Raw genomic sequence first — 22852 nt, forward strand, 5'->3', positions numbered from 1 at the left:
ATTATTCTCTCTTTCACTCTCACACACACTCACTTTGCAACAGGTGAACACATTTAAATGTCAGCTTGATGCTGCTTCAGATGTGTCAGTGTGTGTGTGGGTGTGTGTGTGTGTGTATTTGTTTTTGCACAATGGCCATGCTAAAACTCCTCCTCCTTGGGGAGTAATTACAGTCGAGTCTTTCTGGCCATTTTCTCTCATTAGTGTGAATATGAAGAGAAACTGTGGAACCTTGCTTAGGGAGAGCATGCACACACACACACACACACACACACACACACACACACATGCGCGCACAAAACACACAGATAGGGTGTGTGTGAGGCTTAAGTCCAGTCATGTACACGATGCTGAGGTTGATGCCATGACACGATGAAGATCTGTTTGCCACAAGTCTATTTCAGCCTGTGCCTCTCTGTATACACACGCGCTGTGTGTTTGCATGTGTTTGTGTGTGCTTCCCCCCGTCGGACAGCATCTGGCCCAAGCCTTCCTCGGCCCTTCAATCCAAACTACAGGTTGTTTGTTTGGGTTCGCCCTTACAAACACACCATTAGTCCTGCCCTCCGCTCCGAGGACTATTTCTGGCGCTGGCCTCAGTTTAGCTCCGGCCTGCTGCCTGGCGCGCTGGAGGTCCCTGCAGGCAAACCTCAGTCCTACCAGAACTCAGGAAGATCCGAACCACAGCGCGCCGCCCAGCCACCGCAGCGAAACCCGAGCCTGCTTCAACGAGGCCGGCCTCGCGGCGAGCCCTCCGTGTCAGCTGGAGGGGTTGAGCCTTTTTTTTTTTTGTCCCGTAAGCGCGTCGTCTCTGTTTGAACGTAAAGCCGTCGTGATGCAACAAGTCCAGCTTTTGTTCCGTGCACAAACAGGTACGGACAGGAAAAAAAAGGTCTGAGTCTTTTTTTTTTTTATATACGACACACGCAGACTCAAAAGGATTGTGAATCAGAGATGAAAAGGGAAGAAAGAAAGAGCGAGTGAGAGGGGGCAGTGGGAGAAATAAAGCAACAAAGGTGGCGAGGACAAAAGCGGTATTGTATCGTAGAAACGAGTCGAGTTGAAAACTTTCAAAGTCCTCCCCAGAGCCGGGTCATAAAGCCCGGAGACGGGTTTGGCAGCCGCGTCGAGATCCAGACGGGCCTGGCAGTCGAGTTCGGAGAGCTTCCAGGAAAAGGAGATGTAAAAATCAATTTGCCGTGAAAAAGGTAAACAATCGGAAATGACAAATATGCAGGTTCTTTCCATCGCTCTTTTTTTTCACCTCTTGCTATTTTCACTCTTATTAAAGAAGACAAATGCGGTGGCGTAGGAGAATGACCGGTCAGGAGTCTGCGGTGAGGGATCCCAGCGCTCCTCAGAAGAGGGAGGGGGAGAGAGATTTATTTTCCCTCCCTGCTCACCATCGCACAGACCTGAAACAGTCGAGCTGCACCTCCCAACAGTCACCGCTGAAATATACCTTTCTTCTTCTTCTGATTATTATTATTGTACACTCGCGTGGAAAAAAACATGACGCAAATCGGCGGTCGCGGCCTGCGGAGACTGATGGGGACGACAGAGGAGGGGGGGGTGAAGGGTAAATCCTCAGGGGCCCTGTTTGGTGGCTGGCGGGGCCTCGAGGGGGAGGGGGGGCCCCGGCGGAGCCCTCCATTAGCGGAACGATCCGAGCCCGGGGGGAGCCGGCGCGCTGGCGGGCCCTGGAGGCGGGGGCCGGTCTGTTTAGCAGCGGTTCGTCTGCATTGCTCATAACATCGATCGGGAAAAGCTCTTTGCCTCTGAATGAGCTGAGCGGCGGCGCGTCGATGAGGCAGAGGAGCACCAGCAGAAAGCTCTGCACCCTGTTGGTCATTTGGTGAAGACAGAGAGATCTTGTTCAATACACACACGCACACACACACACACACCACGGCTGTCTTACGGCATGTTAACCAACCAATCTGTGTGTGTGTGTGTGTGTGTGCGTGTGCAATGATTTGTGTCTTACAGAATCTAATCCTCTTTGCTTTCTCCTCTCGTCCTCCTCTGATGAACAGATCTGCTGTGACTGGCTGGGAAAAAAAATGAAAGGGGGGGAAAAAGAAAGAGAGCGAGAAAACAAACATGTTTCCCAGGCCCCAATTAGCCCACTTTTACTGCCCCTAGATATGCTCTCCCACCCGCTCCCCACCCCCCCACCCTGCGCCCTCTGAAGTCTGCTTATACAAAATGCTTCAAATCATGGAGAGTACTTAAACATGGGCAACAAAAGGGTGGCCAGGGGACAGCGGTTACAGGAGAGCGAGGGAGCCGCGGAGAGGGAGAGCCGCCGCGCTTTGCTATCAATGTATTTTCCTAAATCAGTCTTCTTAAAATTAATACACACTGACAGCGAATAAGTTAAACAGGTTTGTCTGTCTGTGTGTGTGTGTGTGTGTCTGTCTGTGTGTGTTTTGCTACATCCTCTGCGTCGGCGCTTGTATGTCTTTGCGGTTGTTGTGTTTGCACGTCAGTCGGCGAACGCTCGTAAACAAAGCAGTTTGTACCGTCGCTTCAGAAGCCATCCATTCTTAATGAGGTAACGACGTGCTAACACGCTCACAGCGCGCGCTCGCGTCTGTTTATACACGCAGACAAACCACAAACAAGACACAGACACGCCGAGCTTCTCTACTCTCCGCTCGCCGCCCACAAAGGCTTTCTTTTCGCTGTTTTCTCCTTCTCTCTCCGCGACTTTGTGCGGCGGCCAAAACTTATGCAGGCTAACAGGTGGGGAACATCTTGATGCGGTGTGTGTGTGTGCGGTCGAGACGTGTGTCTGTCTGATAGACACGCACACACACACACACGCACACACACACACTCGCACAGTAATGAGTCAGGCGCAATAGAGTGGCTGCACACCAGATTCCCTAATAAGAGAAGAATGTTGTCGATGGCATCCAGAGTTTTCCACTGCAGCCACACATTCATCCTGCCTGTTTCCTGCCCTGGGGTCTTCCTCTCGCCATGAACAGATGAGGAGAGGAGAGGGAACCCTGTGTCTCTCCCTCCGTCTCTCCCTCTGTCTTTCCCTCTGTCTCTCCGCTCTCACATTGTCCCCTCTCTTTCTCGCCACATCCTTTTCCTTCACTTCTTTTCTCCCCTCCACCATCAGTTGATGTCACCCTGTGGTGGCTGCTGTATGGTCTCTCTCTCTCTCTCTCTCTCCCCCCCCCCCCTCTCACTCTCTACCCCTCTCTCTCTCTCCCTCTCTCGCACATGACTCACACACTGAGTCAGGCCAATTCAGACTCATTGGCGAGGAAATGGCGTTTTTTGGATTAGAGAGGAGAGGTGTCTTTCTCGTACCGGCACGGGGAAAAACACACACGCACACACACACACACACACACACACACACACACACACACACACACACACACACACTCATACGTTAATGCATGGAAAAAAGTAGCCTCCCCTGAATCTAAATCACATTAACGGAAGTCTTCGTCTAACTGCCGAGCAACTTTAAACAAACCAAGACAGAAGTTTTCAGACATTCCCATTCAGATTCTTTAACCTTGAAATCTCCCCTTGCCAAGGCAGCGACTCCTTTTTTTTTTTTCATCTGTTAAATGTTTGAGTGTTTGATAGTTTGAGGTCTGTAGCAGAACCCGCCCGGGAATTAATGTCATTCATATGCCCTGCGGAAATTACTTTTGAAATGCATATAATCTAAAACATGCAAATGAGGCTGACTTTGTGCACCCTGTTTAATATGAATTATCATTTTCTGAATACCTATTATTACTGCGTACATTTCTCCAATTATATTGTTCTTTTTTTGTCACTTTTTGCATACGGTCGTGCACGCGCGAGTGTCAGGAACACCCCGAGACACGCGTGCCCATAGGCTCGGTGGCATCGGTCCGCATGAACACACACACACACACACACACACACACACACACACAGACACATTCACACACACAATAGTGGAATATCTTTGTGTTAGCTGTATTTTAATGAGGAGTAATAAGGATGGTAATGACCCGGTCCACTTCTTCTCTCAGTTTTTGTTACTCGGCTCACTCACTTCATCTGTTCCTCTCACACACTGCTTCGGTGTGGAGTCAGTGTGCAGAGTAGGAGGCGTCTCGTTCGAGAACACGGCCTGCTCACAGATTCCTGCACAGATTTTACCAGTCAGAGGAAGTCCTCAAGCGGCGAATGAGACTAAGTAGAAGGAGACGACGCCACGCGACCAGCACTCATCTAATTTTCATCAGCCGAGTGAAATATTGATGCGTTTTAAAAGTGAGCAGTACATGTTTAGTTCGTTTCCTCCTCAGCTGTGCCGGCGATGTTATTAACGCCCTTGTCCAAAAGGCAGAGACATTTTTCTCCCCCCCCCCCCATCTTTTCTAAATTGAATTGAAGGCATCCTTTCTTTTTTTTTCAAACGAATTACTCCATTAATTTATTTATATTGCGTCATAAATTATTCTATTAATATTAGCACGCTTCCAAATTAGTGTGACTTCTCTCAGTGTTCCTTCGACTTCTATTAATTAGCATGCTTGTCACTTTAACAAAGATTTTTCTTTCTCTGATAAATTATAAAGGAGACATTTTTTAATACAATGGGAACTGCCTGAGAAATTATTAATATTTTAGTGGTGGCCTCTTAGACAAAAGTGAGGAGAAAAGAGCAAGAAGAACAAAAAACTAACAATTACATGGAATTCATTATAGACTGTCAGTGATGTGCAACACTGTTGATTTTTATTTGGCTTTTTTTAAAGAAAGAAAATGCATGCATGCGCGCGTGTGTGTGTGTGTGTCTACGCATCCGCCTGCACCGAGCGCTCAGGGATATCATCTTGTTTTAGCACTTTTGGATAGGATGTGAATTAATTACCTCAGTAACAGTTTGGACCAAGTTCAAAAGTACTAAAATTCAATTAATTTGAGAAGTGGACATGCTATCATTTCCTCCGCATGTCTCCTTTAAAGTCTGGCCTGTTTTTTAGTGTGGACTTATTCAATTATATTTGATTAAACTCGCTCTGATCCAATCTATTAATTAACTAGGAAATGCAAAGTGCCCCGACTTGAAAGCCGATGTATAAAATTATATCATGTCCACTTTGATATTTATTTATTTATTTCTTTAACAATCCTATTTTAATCCATTGTGGCACTTTTTAAATTTTTATTCTATTTTACGACACCGTTGCCTATTTTCAGGTGTTATTAAATCTGCGGCCTTTATCTTACTTTCAATGCCGATTTAGATCGCAAATGAAATTATTTTCCACCTAAAGGAAACAGCTGTGCCTCTGGGGGGACGGGGGTGCGTTTCGTCTTTTAACGTTTAAAAAAGTTTTTCTGTTTCATCCACAATTTTGTCTTTTCACGCTATAGAACATAAATCGTCCCGTATAATTAAAGTGAGGAAGTTGGTAATTTAGTGTGGAAGGTGGAAGATATCTGTGCTAAGAAGAGGAGCACTTTCTTGTTTGAGGTGTCCATTTTTCTTCATATGATTAATTGGTTTGGACACACACACACACACTTCAGAAGGCTGAATGTGTATTTGTGAATGTGTGTGTGCATTAATTTCTGTCAGTGAACTCATCCAAGTTTGTGAAGTTTGAGGGTAAGAAAAAAAGATCACTTTCTCTGCACATGCACACACACACACACACTCAGCGCGCCACATCTATAGTGCAAACTCAAAAATGAAATGTCAACGAGCCTTAATCTCAGTTTACTCGTCTATTTCACCTTCATCTCATTTGTCCATTTCCCTGCTGACATCTTTTCATCTCTCTAAAAAATGTTCAGATTTCCTCACCTTCTGCACATCTCTCTCTCTCTCTCACACACACTCTCTCTCTCTTCCCCCCCACATACACACAGTGAAGGTCATTCTAATAAAGAGCTCTCACAGGACAGAGCTGCTAATTGCTCTGCTGCGCTCTGGCTGGTTTCAGATCCAAATAAAGGCACGTCGCCTTCCTCTGGCCTCCTCGCACACTGCCCCCCCCCACCCCCACACACACACAGACACACACACACCTCCCCTCTGCACCTCTGTTCCGCCGTGTTAAATACAACCTGAGTGTGAGCGCCGTGGACTGTCACTGCCTGACCTCAGCCTCCATTACCTCTTAGGCGGAAAGGGGGGGGATGAAGGGGAGAGATGGGATTTTTCATCCTCGCGATCACAAGATGATTTCCAACTGGCACACGGGAACACACACGCACGCACACACACACACACACACACACACACACACACACACACACACACACTGAGCTGTACCTCTTTAGGAATGTACAACTCGTGATTTTAGGCTCAGATAAATGAGGTGTGCATGAAGTCCTCTCCTTCTACAAATATTTGTGTGTGTGTGTGTGTGTGTGTGTGTGTGTGTGTGTGTGTGAGTGTGTGTGTGTCTGTCTCCTGTATTTCGAACAGACAGCAGCCGGCAAGCTGGTAAATCACTTACTGCACTCTAAAGGAGGGTCGAGGTGAAGGCAGTAGTGTATGTTTGCCCCGGTCATACACACATACGCAGCGATCTCATCGGTGTGGAATGCGAGTGTGTGTTTACCTATGGCTCCAGAACCCACCTGACTGAGGGAGGCTAATCTTTATGGGCTCAGTAAACAGGGACTTTGTCTTCAGAGAAGTGCAAGGCAGAGAGGCACACACACACACACACACAATACAATACAATACAGGGAGGGGGGTAGAAAAAGTAGATATGAGAGGCTGCACACAGCTAACACACAGAAAAGGCTTATAGAATTCACACACACACACACATGCACAGACACACACACACTTATACGCCCAGACAGCCTGAGCGCCATATGGCAGACAGAAAGTTGAGGAGTGCCTGTGTTTATATAGCCGCAGCGTTTCTTAGCGTCTGCTAGCTCCTCTCCTCTCCCCCTGACAACAGCAATGGTGGACAGAACGTCACAGTAATGGGGGTCAGGCTGTAGTGCTGTGCTGCTAGCTTCTCCCCGGACTTCGTGGTGCTCTTTTGAAGCTAGCCAGCCAGTCTGTAGTAGATACCCCACTCTATCCATCTGTGGGGTAATGAAGTTCACCTGTTAGTACTGGAGCCGGGCCAGGGCAGCCGCAGACATCTAGCATTTAGCCTTCGGTCGTTAGCCAACCTGTTAGCGCTGGCGTGCAGCCACGGTAGCCCCGAGCAGTTCTGTTAGCTGCTAGCGTTAGCCTCACGTGGAGGAATTACCTGGGCTGGATGGAAGAAGTGTGTCTGTGTGTGTGTGAAGAGCTTGTGTTATTGCTTTCCTCTGACCTCATTCACTTTTATTGAAGTAACTTAGAAATGCCACGCAGATTCGTCCCTGTGATCCCCTCTATTCTTCTTCTTCTTCTTCTTTCTTCTGTCGTCCTCCCAGCAGCAGGAAAAGCAGACTATTGTCAATCTGCTGCCAAGTGTTTGTTACCGACACAGCAGAGTTCATTAACTAACCTAAAATAAGGCGACTTTCAGTCTTAAGTCCTTTCAGCTCTTATCTGTCTGTCTGTCTCCTCTCTGTTGTGCGACATCAGGTCTCGCCAAGAGAGCAAATAAATAGACTAAGTGCTTGATTGACAATTATGTGCCGATGCCAGAGTTGCACAATCCAGTTGGCACACTTAACATCATCCAATATGTGCCACATGTGAGCAAATGTATTACAATTGGGTTACTTGTACTTGTACTGGCTGTACTAATCCCAGTGAAGCAATATTTAAAAAGTATATTTATTGATCTGCTTTTGAGATTCAGTCCTACTTTGGCTCACGAGGAGATAAGGTGCAGTCAGTATAAAAGTACAGGACTGGGAAGAAAAAAAGGTTTAGTCAACAAAAGGCACATGCACTCTCTCACACACACACACGTAAATATGTACACACATTTGCCCTTTGCCCTGAAACCGTGATTATACAAGCACACCTTGTCCCTTCACAAGTGAATGCTTCAGTATCACTGGAACATAAATAATACAGCCCATGTTTACTCATTGCTGTTCCTTTGTGTGCGCACGTACACACACTCTGTCACCGCCTGAAACCGAAGATCAATATTACTTCACTGTAGCAGACAGAACTTACACATTTACAGACCCCCACCCACCCTGACACGTTGTTTGGCTCAGCGTTTCTGTCCGACTTTATCGAAATGGTCTATTGCCTCGTCCCTCGTTTTGATTAGTTTTACAATTTGTCGCCCGCTCGTTGGTCGAGAATTTGGGCGTGGAAGACTTTTGCTAAATTTTGATCAGTGTGTGTCTGTGTTCAAAGCTTGAAATGAGACAGCACACACGAACCCCGGAGCTTCTTTCTGGTTTCTGTCGTTTTCTGGTTCGGGATGAATATAAAACAAGTTGGTGTAACTGCGGAAACAAACGCTCCATGAAGCCACGCAGGCATTTGTTGTCGGCAGAGGCTTTTTCAAAAAAACTGTTTCTTAATTACGATACACAGGTGAGAGCTCTTGTTCACAACGTTTCTGCCTCTGAAAATTTTTTCCATCGATTGAACCATCAAAGTTTATAGAAATAACTTCATGTGGATTCTATTTCGAGGTGGAAACTTTAATGTTTTCCAGGGTTTTTGTCTATTGAACCTGCCACTAGTTACCAGGCGTAACCAGGGGGGAGCTAGGCGGATAATTCAAGAGTCAGATGAAAGTCGGGAGATGATGGAGTGTGGATACCGGAGCAGACGATTTGTTTCCCCTTGCCTCCTCCCTCCCACCCCTCCCTTATTCCCTCAGTTCTTTGCCTAATAAGCGGCGTTCCTGCGAGCTGATGCAAGGCAGAGGAAACAGAACAGGCGTTGGGGGATTGCTGGAAATATTCCCACATGAGGCATAACACGATAAAGACTTATTATCGCGCTAAGCTGCTGTAAACACAGATGCATGCATAAATATGTAGCCACACGCTGTACACAAGCGAGTCTGTTACACACACGCACACACACGCACACACAAATATACGGGAGAGTGGAGCTGGTCCAGGCTAAGGCGTCCTGATGAGCAGTGACCAGCAGGAATCTGACAGAGGCGATCCCTCCAACAAAGCGCCGCAGTCGACTCGTGATTATTATTAGCTGGTGTATCTGCGGCGCACAGAGCGAGCGACTTGTTGAAACAGGATTGGATCTCAACCCCGCCACCCCCCAGTGCAACCCCCCCCCCCCCCCCCCCCCCCCCCCCCTTGCCGCTCATCAATCACCCTCGACACGTACACATAAACACACGCAGCCGTCGTTCGCTGTGAGCTAATCCATCGCAATACAAACAGGTATCAGCCTTCTCAGACTGCAGGCATTCACACACACTCACACACACACACACACACACACACACACACACACACACACACACACACACACGCACTCACACTCACACACTCACACTCACACATACTCACACTCACACTGAAACACTCACACACACACACACACACATCAGAGTCATCAGAAACATGTTGAGTCCCATTTCCCTGCGTCTCTTCTCCATCCCAATTAAAAGGCAAAGGAGGCCTTTTATTTCCCTCTCCTGCAAACACATTCTTTATCTCTCTGATCTGCACTCCTCCCTTCTTCCCTCCCTCTGTCCCCTCCGGCTGGTGGGAATGCCTCTCCCCTCTCTCTCTCCCTCTCTCTCTCACTCTCTTTGCCCGCTCTCCCTCTCTGTCAGGTCAGGGGTTCAGCTGGAGGGGGTCTGAGCGAGTAGAGAGAGAGAGAGAGAGAACTAGTAAGAGTGTGTAGCGGGTTGAGGCAGGCCTCTGCACGGGCAGCTCCTCTTCACTGCCAGAAACACTTAAACTTAAAACTGCGTGTGTGTGTGTCTGTCTGTCTGTCTGTGTGTGTGTGTGTGTGTGTGTGTGTGTGCGCGCGTGTGTGTGTGTGTGTGTGTGTGTGTGTGTGTGTCACAGCCCTAATCAGAGACTTCAGAGCAGATTTATGCCCCTGCCTTTTTCCCGACCTCCATTACACCAGCTTATATACACCCATTACAGGATATGACAGAGCACACACCCTTTAGAGGAGTGCAACACACTGCCTGTGGAAATGTGTGTACGTGTGTGTGTGTGTGAGAGTCGTTGAGTGTGCGAGAGACAGCACGTACTCGTGTCTTAACGCACTCCCCGTTTTCCCATTAGGTCCTTGTCCACCTGTGAGCTCCGCCGCTCCGTCTTTATCTCTCTCCCCCTCGTTGCTAATAAGGTCAATGAGGAAGAGTGCGCAGCAGATGGCCACACACACACACACACACACATAGAACATTACAGCATGCCGTGGTGAAAGATAGCAGGCCGGTGATTCACGCTCAGTGAGACGTGCGATGATGTGAGGAGTTTCTGCCGCAGTGCAAAGTCAGTGGACTGTGGTCAGGGGGACAGGGAGCCTTTAGACTCAGCAGGGGTCCGGATAAAGGATGGAGCGAAGGAGAGGAAAAGTAGAGGAAGAGTGACGAGGTCGGAGATTAAAAGACAAATTTTCAAATGTCACAGTGACGCTCGGCTGCTCAGCCTTACACTGGTAGGAGGATGGAGGTGTCTGTTAGCACCCTGGCCTGGACCCTTAATTATCCCATCACCCACCCAGCCTAAAAAACACATACACACATACACACACTCACACTCACACTCTGATCCCCTCTCTCCAGCAAGTACCTGGCAACATTCCACTAAAAGAGCCACCAGCACTTTCTCACAGGAAAGAAAATGCACACACACACACACACACACACACACACACACACACACACACACACACACCTACACCCACACACACACGTGTGCGTTCACCTGCTAGCGGCTTAGAGGAGCACAAAAGTTTGATTCTCTCGCGAACTGGCTTTTATTGTTTCCCCAGAAAACCCAGGGTTGCACGCCACCTCTGGAACACACACAGAATGCCTCGACGTTGTTGTGTGTGTGTGTGCATGTGTTTCGCACTCTGTGTTGCGGCAATAAAAACAGTAGAACTTTCCCTGTCAAACTACGTGGTTGTGTGTTCATTTCTAAAACTGGATGAGGCAGAAAGACGAGATGGAGCTCGTCATTAGGAGTTCACAGGCTGCGTGCTTGTGTGAAGCTTGTTTTGTTTTGTATTAGCAGCTGTGTGTGTTACGTGTGTGTCTGTCTCTCTGTCTCCTCTCTCCCACGCTCGGGCTGCCTAACGATGGCAAATGCGCCGGCGTGTTTGCGAGCGTCGTTTCTGCAAAAAAAAAAAACAACAACACATCCAGGAACGTCGCGTTTGTCGACTTTTTGCGGAAGGCGCGTGCTCTAATTAGAGAGAAGGTGCATCAAACGCCACACGCTTCAAAGGACGACCTGCTCATGGCGCGCACACGCAGAGCACACACACGTGCACGCCACCTCTGATTATTGGAGAAATGTGTGCGTGTGTGTGTGTGTTTGAACTGTATAGTGGAGTATTAACAGCCTCGTCAGTTTAGATTTGGCGCGCGTCTGATCCCGATCCTCCTCCGCACGTTTACACGCAGACACACACACACAAATAAAACGCGTCTGGATCAGGTGTTGCTTTGTAGCCACTTGGGCATGTCTTTGTGTGGGCGGATCATGACCAAAGCTGCGCACACACACACACACACACACACAATTGTTCTCTTTATCTGCCTGTGTTGCTTTGCTCTCTGCTCAAACTGCCCTGGTCACTTTTGTTCAATCTGTGCGTTGTTGTTCCACACACACCACCACCCCCCTCCTCACACACACTCTCTGTCTCACTCTCTCTCAGGTGCCAGTGATGATGGTGGAATCAGCCTCTGAGACCATTCGAACGACGCCGTCCAACCAGAATGGAGTCAGCAGCCTCAACAGCCAATCAGACGTCGGGGGCGGCAGGGAGGGCGGGTCCAACGGGGACATGAACGGAGAGATCAGCCCGGTCGATCTACTGCACCTGCAACAGCAACAGGTGTGTGTGTGTGTGTGTGTGTGTGTGTGTGTGGGCATGCACGTGTGTGTGCGTGCCAGGTGCGTGCATGCACATGATTGGTCACATGCTGTATGCGTATATGTTTACATATCTACCTGTGTGTGTGTGTGCGTGTGTGTTCTTGTGAGACTTGTTTTGCAATGTCTCCCGCTTGTGCAACTCGGGTAGCATATGTTCAGTACAGCATGTACACCAGGCAGTTATATAATGTGAAAGATGTGACAATGCACACACACACACACACACACGCACTAAGCCAGGCCCTGTTAATTGTCAGCCAATGCATGTGTGTGTAGTGAAAAGCTTCTGACAGGTCTGCTTGTCATTTCTTTAATTATTCATCATTCATTATTTGCCTTTCTTGCCAACTGATTCCACTGGGAGAAAGTTCACTGTAATAACTCACACACACACACACATACACACACATACACACACCCCCGCCCTGCCATTACATGATTACACGTTTTAAGTCAAAATCCTGGTTCATGTTATGCCTTAAAAATACATTAACACGCTGGTGGCGCTGCACGTCACGATACCGGACTCTGATGCTCAAGAAGTGTGTGTGTGCGGGTGTGTGTGTCATAGCTTCAGGCGTAGTCATTCTTTCTGTTTTATTATTTCACTGATCCGTGCAGCAGTGTTTGTGTATGTATGACACGTCAGCATGTAGCGTCTGCAGTTGTGCTGTTTATCTTGCCTCCCCCATGTGCGTCAGTGGCCTACCATATCCACACACACACAGACACACAAAGACACACACACAGACAGAGACACACACTCATGTTGGCAACTGCGTCAAACAGAATTTCCAAACTTCCCGGAACTTTTTGGATCGAAAATCACATTTTATTTCTCATTTCTCCCCCAAAATACACATAACTCTGGTCTGATTGCTCTCTAAAGGATCCATGCATTCTCTCTCTCTCTCTCTCTCTCTCTCTCTCTCTCTCTCTCTCTCTTGCTCTCTTACACACACAGGCCAGAGGTATGCCTATATTAGTCATCATTAGTAATTTGTCCATAATCTCGCAAGAATGTTCTGAGGAAGTCGTCAGCTTCTTCTCCTTGGCTTTTGCAACATTTGCCCGCTGCTCCTTTTCATTCCATAAGCAATTCATATTTATAGCCTCTCTCTCTCTCTCTCTCTCTCTCTCTCTCTCTCTCTCTCTCTCTCTCTCTCTCTCTCTCTCTCTCTGGCCCTGTGTGTGTGTGTTATGTCTGCTTGTCAAAGAGGGTCAGTGTGAGTTCTGGACTCTCCAACACCAGCTGACTTTCTAGTGGAGGAAACCCCAAAAAAAAAAAAATGGGTTTCCTCCCTGCAGCTAAAATTATTTCCCCTCCTCCTCCTCCTAATTATGATGATGGAGCCTGAGGTGGACGAAGAACACTCACAGCTCTTTGCTCTGACTCCATCCTCACCCTGCTGCTTCCTCAGCAACCTCCAAGCCCAGGGCACACACACACACACACACACACACATACACCCGCCCCCCCCAAAAAAAACCCCCAAAAAACCTGTAGCTCACACACAAAGCCGGGCTTTATTCTCTCGGACGTGTCTCCTCTCTCCCTCTGTTTTTGCACCTGTGTGTGTGTGTGTGTGTGTGTGTGTGTGTGTGTGTTCACGTGCGCTGGTATTTCCTCTCTTTGAGCGGGTTACCAACCACAAACATACCTCCCTCTCCGCTTTCCATCCTTTCCTCTTCCCCTCTCTCTCTCTCTCTCTCTCTCTCTCTCTCTCTCTCTCTCTCTCTCTCTCCGTACCTCTTTTTCCCTCTCCGATCGAGGAGGACAAGTGCAACCTTTCCTCCAGATCCACGCTCGCCTCGCCACAAACGTTTACATCCCAGCGTCTAAGTAGAGAGAGAGAGAGTTCATGAAGATGTCTTACGCACGCGCACACACACACACACACACACACACACACACACACACACACACACACACACACACAGTTATTCAGTTTTATTTTACACACTTTGAAGTTATTTTGTTATATTAAATGCATCTGTGATTGTGCGTGTGTGTGTGTGACAGACAAATCTTTGTAATCTTATCTGTTTTGTTTTAATGAAAAAAACATTTAAATATCACACATAGAAGTTCTTGAAAAGTAATTTTTTAAATATGTTAAATTGAATTAGCAGAGTTGTTCTTCTGTGTGTGTGTGTGTGTGTGTGTGTGTGTGTGTGTGCGTGCGCGTGAGTGAGTGTATGTATGTGTGTGTGTGTGTGTGTGTGTCCACTCTTAAACGAACACAAAGCAAACAACAGCCCTGGTGATAGAATATGCAAAACATCTTATTTTCATCATGTCTGCCTCACTAAACACGATTTGTCCCTTTCACAATTACTCTCCTGTCGTCTCTCTCTCTCTCTCTCTCTCTTTCCCTCGCTCTCGTTTCGTTGCTCCGCTTCCATTAGTGGCGTCCAATCAGAGGCTGGCTGTTTATTTTGGCCTAAATTAAACTTTCAGCAAACTTTGACATATCTTAAAAACGCTTCAGCCTCTCCTTCACCTGGGAAGGAGGTGCTGCGGTGTGGGATTCACCGTCGAATCCACTGCCGCCATTACCGTTGCCAACACGCCGGCGTTGCATTGCCGCATCTCGGACATACTTCCTCTTCTCTTTCCTCTTTCTCCTTCCTTCCTTCCTTCCTTTCCTCTCCACGCTTGAGTCTCTCACCTGAAGCTGTATAGTGCAGGCCAGTGTTGGTGCTTAAACACCATGCCAGCGCGCACTGGAGCAGAAAAGACACACCGACACACTGTGTGACACGTACACACACACACACACACACACACACAACTCCCGACAGTGCTGTGTTGTCAGAACACAAAGCCGTCTTTCCTTGGGCCCCTTGGGAACCTGAGAGAAATCACAGCCATCTCCAGCCATCAAACCCCCTCAACTGGCCTCTCTCGCTCTCTCTCTCTTTCTCTGTCTCTCTCCATCTATCTCTCTTTTCTCTCTGTCTGTCTTTCTCACCCCTTCCGTCTCCCCGGTCTGTGTCAGAGGAGTTTTGTCCATCTTTTTTCTTCCTGCGGAGGATGAGGAAGTGAGAAGGAGGCAGAGTGAAGGATGGTAGAGTGAGAGAGTGAGAGAGTGAGAGAGTGAGAGGGGGTCACAGGTAGATTGTCAACGGTCAAATGTGGAAGTAGGTGAGTGGAGAGTGGGATTGTGGGAGACGGGCCACACAGCCAGAGTGAAAGGAGGTAAAAAAGGAGGGGCAGAGAGGATGGGTGGTGGTGGGGTGGGGGGGGACTGGTGAGGAGGGATAGAGGGATGAGGGAGGGGTGTAATGCTGAGACGTGTCAGAAAAGGGCGCCTGGGCCTCCCTGTGGAATGTGGCCTGTCTGCCTCCCCAGAAAGAACAGAGCAGGAGAGAGAGAGAGAGAGAGAGAGAGAGAGGGGGAAGAAAGGGAAGAGGGGGAGAAGAGCAGTTCTGCCCCATCATCGAGAGAGAGGAAGAGAGGAGGGAGGGAGGGAGGGAGGGAGGGAGGGAGGAGGAGGGGTGGGTGATGAAGAGCGGCAAAGAGGGGCGGAAAGAAAGTGAGAGTGCGGTGGAGAATGTAGGGCGCTCTCCCTCTCCCTCTCTCTCTCTCTCTCCCTCTCCCTCTCTCTCTCTCTCTCCCTCTCCGGTGGAGGTGCCGGGCACGGGTGTAGACGTGAAATGATGCATAGCGGCGGAGAAATGTAAGCAGGATAAAGCCTAACAAACCTCAATGTGTGTGTGTTTATACTTGTGTGTGTGTGTGTGTGTATGTCAGCGTTTGTGTGTGTGTGAGTGGAGGGCGTGCGTTTCTCTGACAAGAACCAGGTGTCCTCAGTTCTTTCCTTTCCTTCCCAAACGTCTCCCATCTCCCCTTTTTTCACAGATGCGAGTCTTTGCGGTGCTTTGAACGCCCTCTCTCTCTCTCTCTCTCTCTCTCTCTCTCTCTCTCTCTCTCTCTCTCTCTCTCTCTCTCTGCCCATTCCCATTTCCTCCTTTTTTCCCCTCCCTCGGCATCCATTCATCCGGCAGGCACAGTAGTAGCGGCTGGCGATGACGCGTAGAGAGAGAAAGAGAGAGGGAGATAGAGAAAGAGAGAGAGAGAGAGAGAGAGAGACGGTGACAGAGAGGTGGCGTTTCCTCTTCGGAGCGCCACTCCTAAAGGCTAAACGAGCAGCGCCTCTCTCTCTCTCTCTCTCTCCCTCTCTCTCGTTCTCTCACTCCAACACACAAATGGAAAGTGAGAGGCAGATTGTAGCGGTGATCCCTCGTCCCCCTTGGGTGCAAAAGCAACATTGCTTCAGACAAAGGCAGTTGTAGAAATTGGTTTGGAGTTTGGCTCTCCCCCCCCCCCCTCCCATTTGTCATGTTCCATTTTTTCTCTACCACTTCCTCCCTTTTCTTTTCAATTTCACTTGAGCACACACGCACACACACACGCACACACACACACACGCTCTTTCTCTCTTACACGCACAGTTTACACACATGCCTACAGCTGATGGGAGTTAATGAAGGGTGTAATTAAGGAGCCGCAGTGATGACTGGAGATCAGGGGGAACCGATAGAGATCTCAGATATACACAAACACTGATGAAAGATGTCGCTGTTTTGCAATGCGTCTGTGTGTGTGTGTGTGTGTGTGTGTGTGTGTGTGTGTGTGTGTGTGTGTGTGTGTGTGTGTGTGTGTGTGTGACGCACACATGGGTATTTTGGGGTTTTGGACGCTTGGCCGACACACATGTGGGCTTTGGCCTCGTGTTAACGGACGATGAAAGATGCCGGGTGATTCCAATAACGTATGGGCTTCCTGTTAAATAGGCCAGACTGGATAATTACGGACATACTGCGAGTCGAAGTGGAGAGGTTATGAGACGTATGCGGCGGTACAGATGTGTGTGTGCGTGCGTGTGTGTGTCTGTGTGTGTCGTCTGAATTATGGGAGGTTGCGAGGGGTGAATGTTGGTCACTGGGACACTAATGTCCTGTTTGACCCTCTGGTTCTCCGAGCGGGTTCACTTTCAGGTCAGGAGCACCAATAACAGTGGTGGAAGGTGACGAAGAGGAGGAAGATGAAGAGGCGCTTTTTTCAGGCGCGTTTTTAGTTTGTTATTGCGGCCGAGGTTTCAGTTTACTGCGTACTTACTGCATGTGTGTGATTTTGCCTGTCCATCTCTCTCTCTCTCTCTCTCTCTCTCTCTCTCTCTCTCTCTTCTCTCTCTCTCTCGCTCTCTCTCTCTCTCTCTCTCTCTCTCTCTCTCTCTCTCTCTCTCTGTGTGTGTGTGAGCGCGGGCCCAGTAAATCAGCTGCCCGGGCCTCCTCCTCCTCCTCCTGTTCGAGTGCTGTCACCCCCTAAAAGCTTTCCCCCCTTTCGGTCCAGGGGGGCCCGGCCTCACCCCCACTCGCCCCTCGCCCTTTATGTCTGAGGTCGGCACAGTTCACAGGTCGCCAGAGGTCGTGGCAGAGACAGAGGGAAGGGGGCGAGCTGGTTGCCAAGCGTTACAGAACACCCACTGCTGTTACCGCGGCGATACAAAGAGACCCATGGAGCACCGACTTCCTCTGAGAGACTTAAAAGCTCAAGCACCTCCTTTAATCTGTCGACGTTTAACTTTTGCTTCCCTTTATTCTCGATCAATCTGCCCCTAATGATTGATTGAAGGAGTGGAACATCTGAGTGTGTGTGTGTGTGTGTGTCTGCGGCCTAACACTGGGATGCCGAGCACTCGTAAAACAAATTTACGGCTTTTTCCAGCCAGAGAGGTGGAGGAATCCGCTGCGTCGGGGGTCGGACTTCTCCTCTGGGCGGCACTTAGCGTCGCTCTCGTTCTGCGTTATTTGTTGGCACCGCGGCGTCCGTGTACCTTTCTTTCCGCGAGGTCGTCCGCTGTCGTACCGCTGATCCGTCGGCTACGTTTTGAGCGAGGCTTTGGCCGTAGATGAGGGAGAGGCGCGCGGGAGACACGGTCCAGCAGGCCACATCAGCCGGCAGCAGCTCGTTCACGCTTGGTCGACCCCGACAAACCAAGAGGCTCGGAGACGAAGAAGAAGAAGAAGAAGGAGGAGGAAAAAAAGATGTGCGAGTTAGCGTGTGTGTGCATGTGTGTGTTTGTCCTGTGTCTGTGTTGTGGAGACAGTGAGGTGATACACACACACATCTTCTTTGCTTAGGTTTGGTTGCCACGGGAGTGTTTGGAAGCTCTTAAGGCGTGGTGTGGCACCGTCAGGTAAATAACACACACGCACGCCCACGTACATGAGTGCCCGCTCACACACACACACACACTCAGTACACACACACACATACACGCAGAGCATTTTCTGTTTTCTGAGTGCGAGTGAGTTGTTGACTCTATGTGTCCGGAGGGTATTGCCATGGCGACTGAGGCCTTTTTGAAGAGGTCATAGGTCAGGAGGCAGAGCTGAATGACCTCATTAATGCCGCTGGTCAGTAACACTGCGATGTTACTGTGTGTGTGTGTGTGTGTGTGTGTGTGTGTGTGTGTGTGTGTGTGTGTGTGTGTGTGTGTGTGCGTGTGCGTGCGTGTGTGTGTGTGTGTGTGTCTCAATCAAAAAGAAGCAGCTAATTGGTTTAAATTGACGTGCTCACATACACACTGTTTGAAGGTTCATTAGAGGCACATCACTTAAAGACACACACACACACGCACATGCACACATTACTACTACAACCCCTTTACGATACACACACATACACATACACACACACACCATGCCCACATACGTGCAAATGCTCGACTCTCTCTCTAACAACTTCTGCATTTATTGATGCCAGTTTGTTTCTTCCTGCCGTTTAATGTTCTTACCCAATGTCGAAAGTATGTGTGTGTTAGCGTGTGTGTGCGCTTGTGTGTGTGTGTGGGAGAGGGAGAGAGAGGTGGACACGAAGAGGGAAATGAGAGAAAGTAAAGAGTAAAGACAAATTGTGCATCACTTACAAGGCTGCTAAGTAGTTTCCCTGGAAACAGTGGAGAGCCTGGGATGCACACAAAGAACACACACACACACACACACACACACACACACACACACACACACATAATGGTTGCAGAGGCCTAAAGTGTTGCTAATAAGCTAGGCTGCAGTGGTTCTATGCCATTTTAAAGGAGAGATTAGAGTCAACAGGGAGGAAGAGAGGAATGTCTTTCTCTCTGTCTCGTATGGTTTTGGGACTGATGGACTGAAGGACGGCAGAAAGCCTTTCAGTCTCGTCTCCTCAGAAGAAGAAGAAACTTTGAGTTCGAGTCCAAGTTGACGATTTTGAAACTGAACTGCCGCTTTCCTGAGATGATTCTGTTGGTGAGGAGGAAAAAAGTAAGAAAAGAAAGTCAATTTGTATTCGGCTGTAAGTTATTATTATTATATTACGCCACATTACATCTGGATGTGTTCACCCTTTGACTGAATCACACAGCCCAGTGCACACACACACATACACACACGTCCCCATTTCCTCTTTTGGAACTAGCCACACCCCTGCTACTCATTTGGGGAAGTTAAAGATTTTGTGAATCTTTAGAACTCAAACTTTTTCGTATAACAGTCAGCCTTTGTTATGCCTGACCCTCTTCCGGTGTGTGCCTGCGCGTGCGCGTGTGTGTGTGTGTGGTAAGGGTGGGTGTGAGGGTGTGTCAAACCTCCATTTCCACAGCCACAACCAGGTGTAAAAACCCTCTGAACCAAAGACATGAAAGAGTTTTATTTCCGTGGAAGCAGGCGGGCAGGCTGATACTTTTACAGGCCACTGACTAGGAACGTGTTTTTCTGTTTAACCAATAGGCTTGAGTGTGTGAGTGTGTGTGTGTGCGCGTGCATGGTAGACAGTCTCTGTTTGTGTATGTATGTGTTTTCCCTCTGTCTCCTGAGTCGAGTCTTGGCAGGGTCTCGCATGCATTATTAGTTTGATTTTTTTTGGTTATTAATAATAACAGCTAAACCGTTTCCATATGTGCGGCCTGCTTGCCAGGCTAGTGCTATCCTCATCAGGGGCCGCTCCACACACACTCTCCCCACACACCAGCTACTTCAGCCGGGCAAGAGAAGCCACTCAGGAACCCCTGAACGGCGGAGGTCACACAGCTCAGACGCATTTCCACCTAACGACTTATCTGTCCTACTTTAAACTAAATAACAGCTAAATGTGACGAGGTATACTGAACGTTCTGTGTGTGTGGTGTGTGTGTGGTGTGTGTGTGTGTGTTTTCCGCTGTGGGCTGGGTCTGTCTGGAGTGAGACCTTCCTCTCCTGCCAAACGAGCTGAGTTGAAAACCACAGGAAAACTGCATATGTGTATATAATGTATGACGTGTATGTGCGTGTGTGTGTGTGTGTGTGTGTGTGTGTGTGTGTGTGTGTGTGTGTGTGTGTGTGTGTGTGTGTGTGTGTGCGCGTGAGGGAACATCAGTACAGTTATTTGCAATCAATTAACCGGATGAACCGAGCAGAGGCCTTCAGGAAAGGAAGAACTGCATTTATAGGGAATCTCTCTCTCTCTCTCTCTCTCTCTCTCTCTCTCTCTCTCTCTCTCTCTCTCTCTCTCTCTCTCTCTCTCTCTCTCTCTCTCTCTCTCTCTCTCTCTCTCTCTCTGTATGTCTGTCTCTCTCCCCCCTGCCTCCTCTCCCTCCCTCTCTCTCTCTCACCTTTATCTCTGCCTCCTCATCTCTCTCTCTCTCTCACTTCTCTCTCCCTCTCTCTCGATTCCTCTTCTCCACTTAGCAGAAATCTCTTTAAGCAGCAGCACATATTTTGGCGGCGTGCTTGCGCCCGTGATGACGGCTTGTGTCGTGACATAAAGCAGTCCTGGGTATTCACTCAGCTCCTTTTTTACAGCCACGCACGCACTCACACACACACACACACACACACACACACACACTCTTGTGAATCAATAGAAACGTTAGATGAGTGTAGGGACAGAGTTGAAGGGGAGAGGTTTCCTCATTTCACAAAACACTTTTGCGCTGAAGAGAACCATCTGGAAAACGGCAGGGTCCCTGGAGTTTAAAACAGGTCCCTTTTGTGAAAAATAGGATGTAAAAAAAAAACTATCTAAAAGCGGCCAGGGTTTTCAAACATGACGGCATATTTTGAAGTTCTTTTGGAGTTTTGTGAGTTTTTATTGCGTTGGCTCTGGAAGGCGGCCTTTCCTCTCTTTAATGGTCAGTCTGGGCCGGCTTCAGCCACTTTAAAAACCTCATCTCTCCAGCTCCGCCTTTATACTGCGGAAACGTTACATTAAATAGTTGAATGGGATTTGTGTCTGGCTGGCGTTTCCGAAGGTGTCCCAGATAATTCCGGCGCAAATTTTGAGGTTCTTTTTTTTTTTTCTTCTTTCCACGCTGTGTGTTCCCTGCCCGGTTATATTGGTTCGACAAACGGTTTGTGAAGGTTCCACGTTGCCGTGAGCGAAAAACAAATGGAAGGGGAAGGCCGGAAAGACCTGATTAATACCAGAGAGAGGGAGAGAGAGAGGCCGCACGTGAGGAAGAGTCAAGAGGAGAAGGGGCGAAGTCTTGGCAGAGTGCAGTTTATATGTAACCCACCGTGAAATTGAGCGGCTTTAGCAGGCTTTGGTTGAAGCTGCCCCTTACCCCTGTATGTTTACCCCCTGAAAACCCCCTGATCACCCTAAATACACAGCGTGCACAAGGCCCTGCTTCCTTACTGCACCGCTTCACTCTAAACCCCCAATCCATTATGCAATTCATTTATGGAATTTGCAAATGATTTCCTTGATTGATGTAATTGCTGACACAACTTTGGCCGTGATTGACATCATCGCTCCGGTTACATTTTTATCCCCGATGTTCCCCCTTGATGCTTTATCCTGCTGTTACGCCATTTCTCGTAACGAAAGTCTGAAATCGGCCGCCGCGGTGTCGGATCGGAATCAAATCCGTCTCTAAATCTTTCCGTAAATACCCCCGAATACGGCTTCACCCCTATCTACCCCTCGCAATCCCACAGCTGCTGTAATGGCGACCGGCCTTTGTCCCCCTCATAAGGCCAACAGCTGCATTCACAAGGTTCGGTTTCCAGTCGCCGGGCCCGGACGATCTATTTTCGGTCTCTTGTCTAGCCCGTATCTGCGCTCAGAATTTACTGTGGCGAATAAAGCGAGTATGGGCAGCAGATTTGTGGAAGGGGAGAGGGAGAGGGGAGGGCACGGGAAAAAGACGGAAGACTTGGACAAGCGCCAGGCAAACTTTTGCGAGGGGATACATTATGCGGAGAGGAGAGGACGGGGGGGGTGAGCGACAGACAGATCGGGTTGATAGACAGAGACAGAGAGAGAGAGGAGAAGGAGAAGGAGAAGTGATCTGGGAAAGCAATCTGGTGTGTGTGGTGACTGACAGTGATGTATTTGATACGTGAGATTCCACCGCGACCGTGACCGAGCTCTCACTCACTGACGCCCCGTAGTCATATCACAGTCCCACTAACTGTCAGCTCTTTAATAAGCAAATGCTGACTACGTGCGTGTGTGTGTGTGTGTGTGTTTGAGTGTGTGTGTGTGTGTGCTCATACGGGCCCAGCCTCTTGAACGCAGGTGAGCTGATACTTCACTGCTTTACATCCTCTTACCAAACGTATCTCGCATTTCTTCTTCTGTGGAGCCACGATTCCCTTCCAAGAGAGAGACAGAGAGAGATAGGAAGAACCAGGAGTGAGGAAGAGGAGCCAGACCATGTATGTCGGGAGTGTGTAGGTGTGTTTGGTGTGAGAAGTGAGAAGACCTTAGTGCGCGAGGATACAAGGGATCACCGCGCCGACCCAGGAGGCCGGCAGCATTGACACAGCTTTAGCTCAGCTTTCTGCCTAAAGGAAGAGATGGAGAGGGATGGAGGGAGAG

The 22852-nt window shown here is 48.7% G+C and overlaps 1 protein-coding gene across 1 annotated transcript in view; it reads left to right on the forward strand.

Annotated features, from left to right (window-relative positions):
* The window catches only part of foxp4 (forkhead box P4), a 79898-nt gene that overhangs the window by 20759 nt on the left and 36287 nt on the right, over nt 1–22852 (forward strand). Inside the window, exon 2 of the mRNA XM_076143501.1 lies at nt 11780–11959. Within this exon, the coding sequence (XP_075999616.1) occupies nt 11789–11959 (171 nt within the window). The 5' untranslated portion in view covers nt 11780–11788. The remainder of the gene's footprint in view (nt 1–11779; nt 11960–22852) is intronic.

Source organism: Genypterus blacodes, unplaced genomic scaffold (genome assembly GCF_046128005.1).
Source record: "Genypterus blacodes isolate CSIRO-AG114 ecotype Tasmania unplaced genomic scaffold, CSIRO-AGI_Gbla_v1 ptg000025l_1, whole genome shotgun sequence".
NCBI lineage: Eukaryota > Metazoa > Chordata > Actinopteri > Ophidiiformes > Ophidiidae > Genypterus > Genypterus blacodes.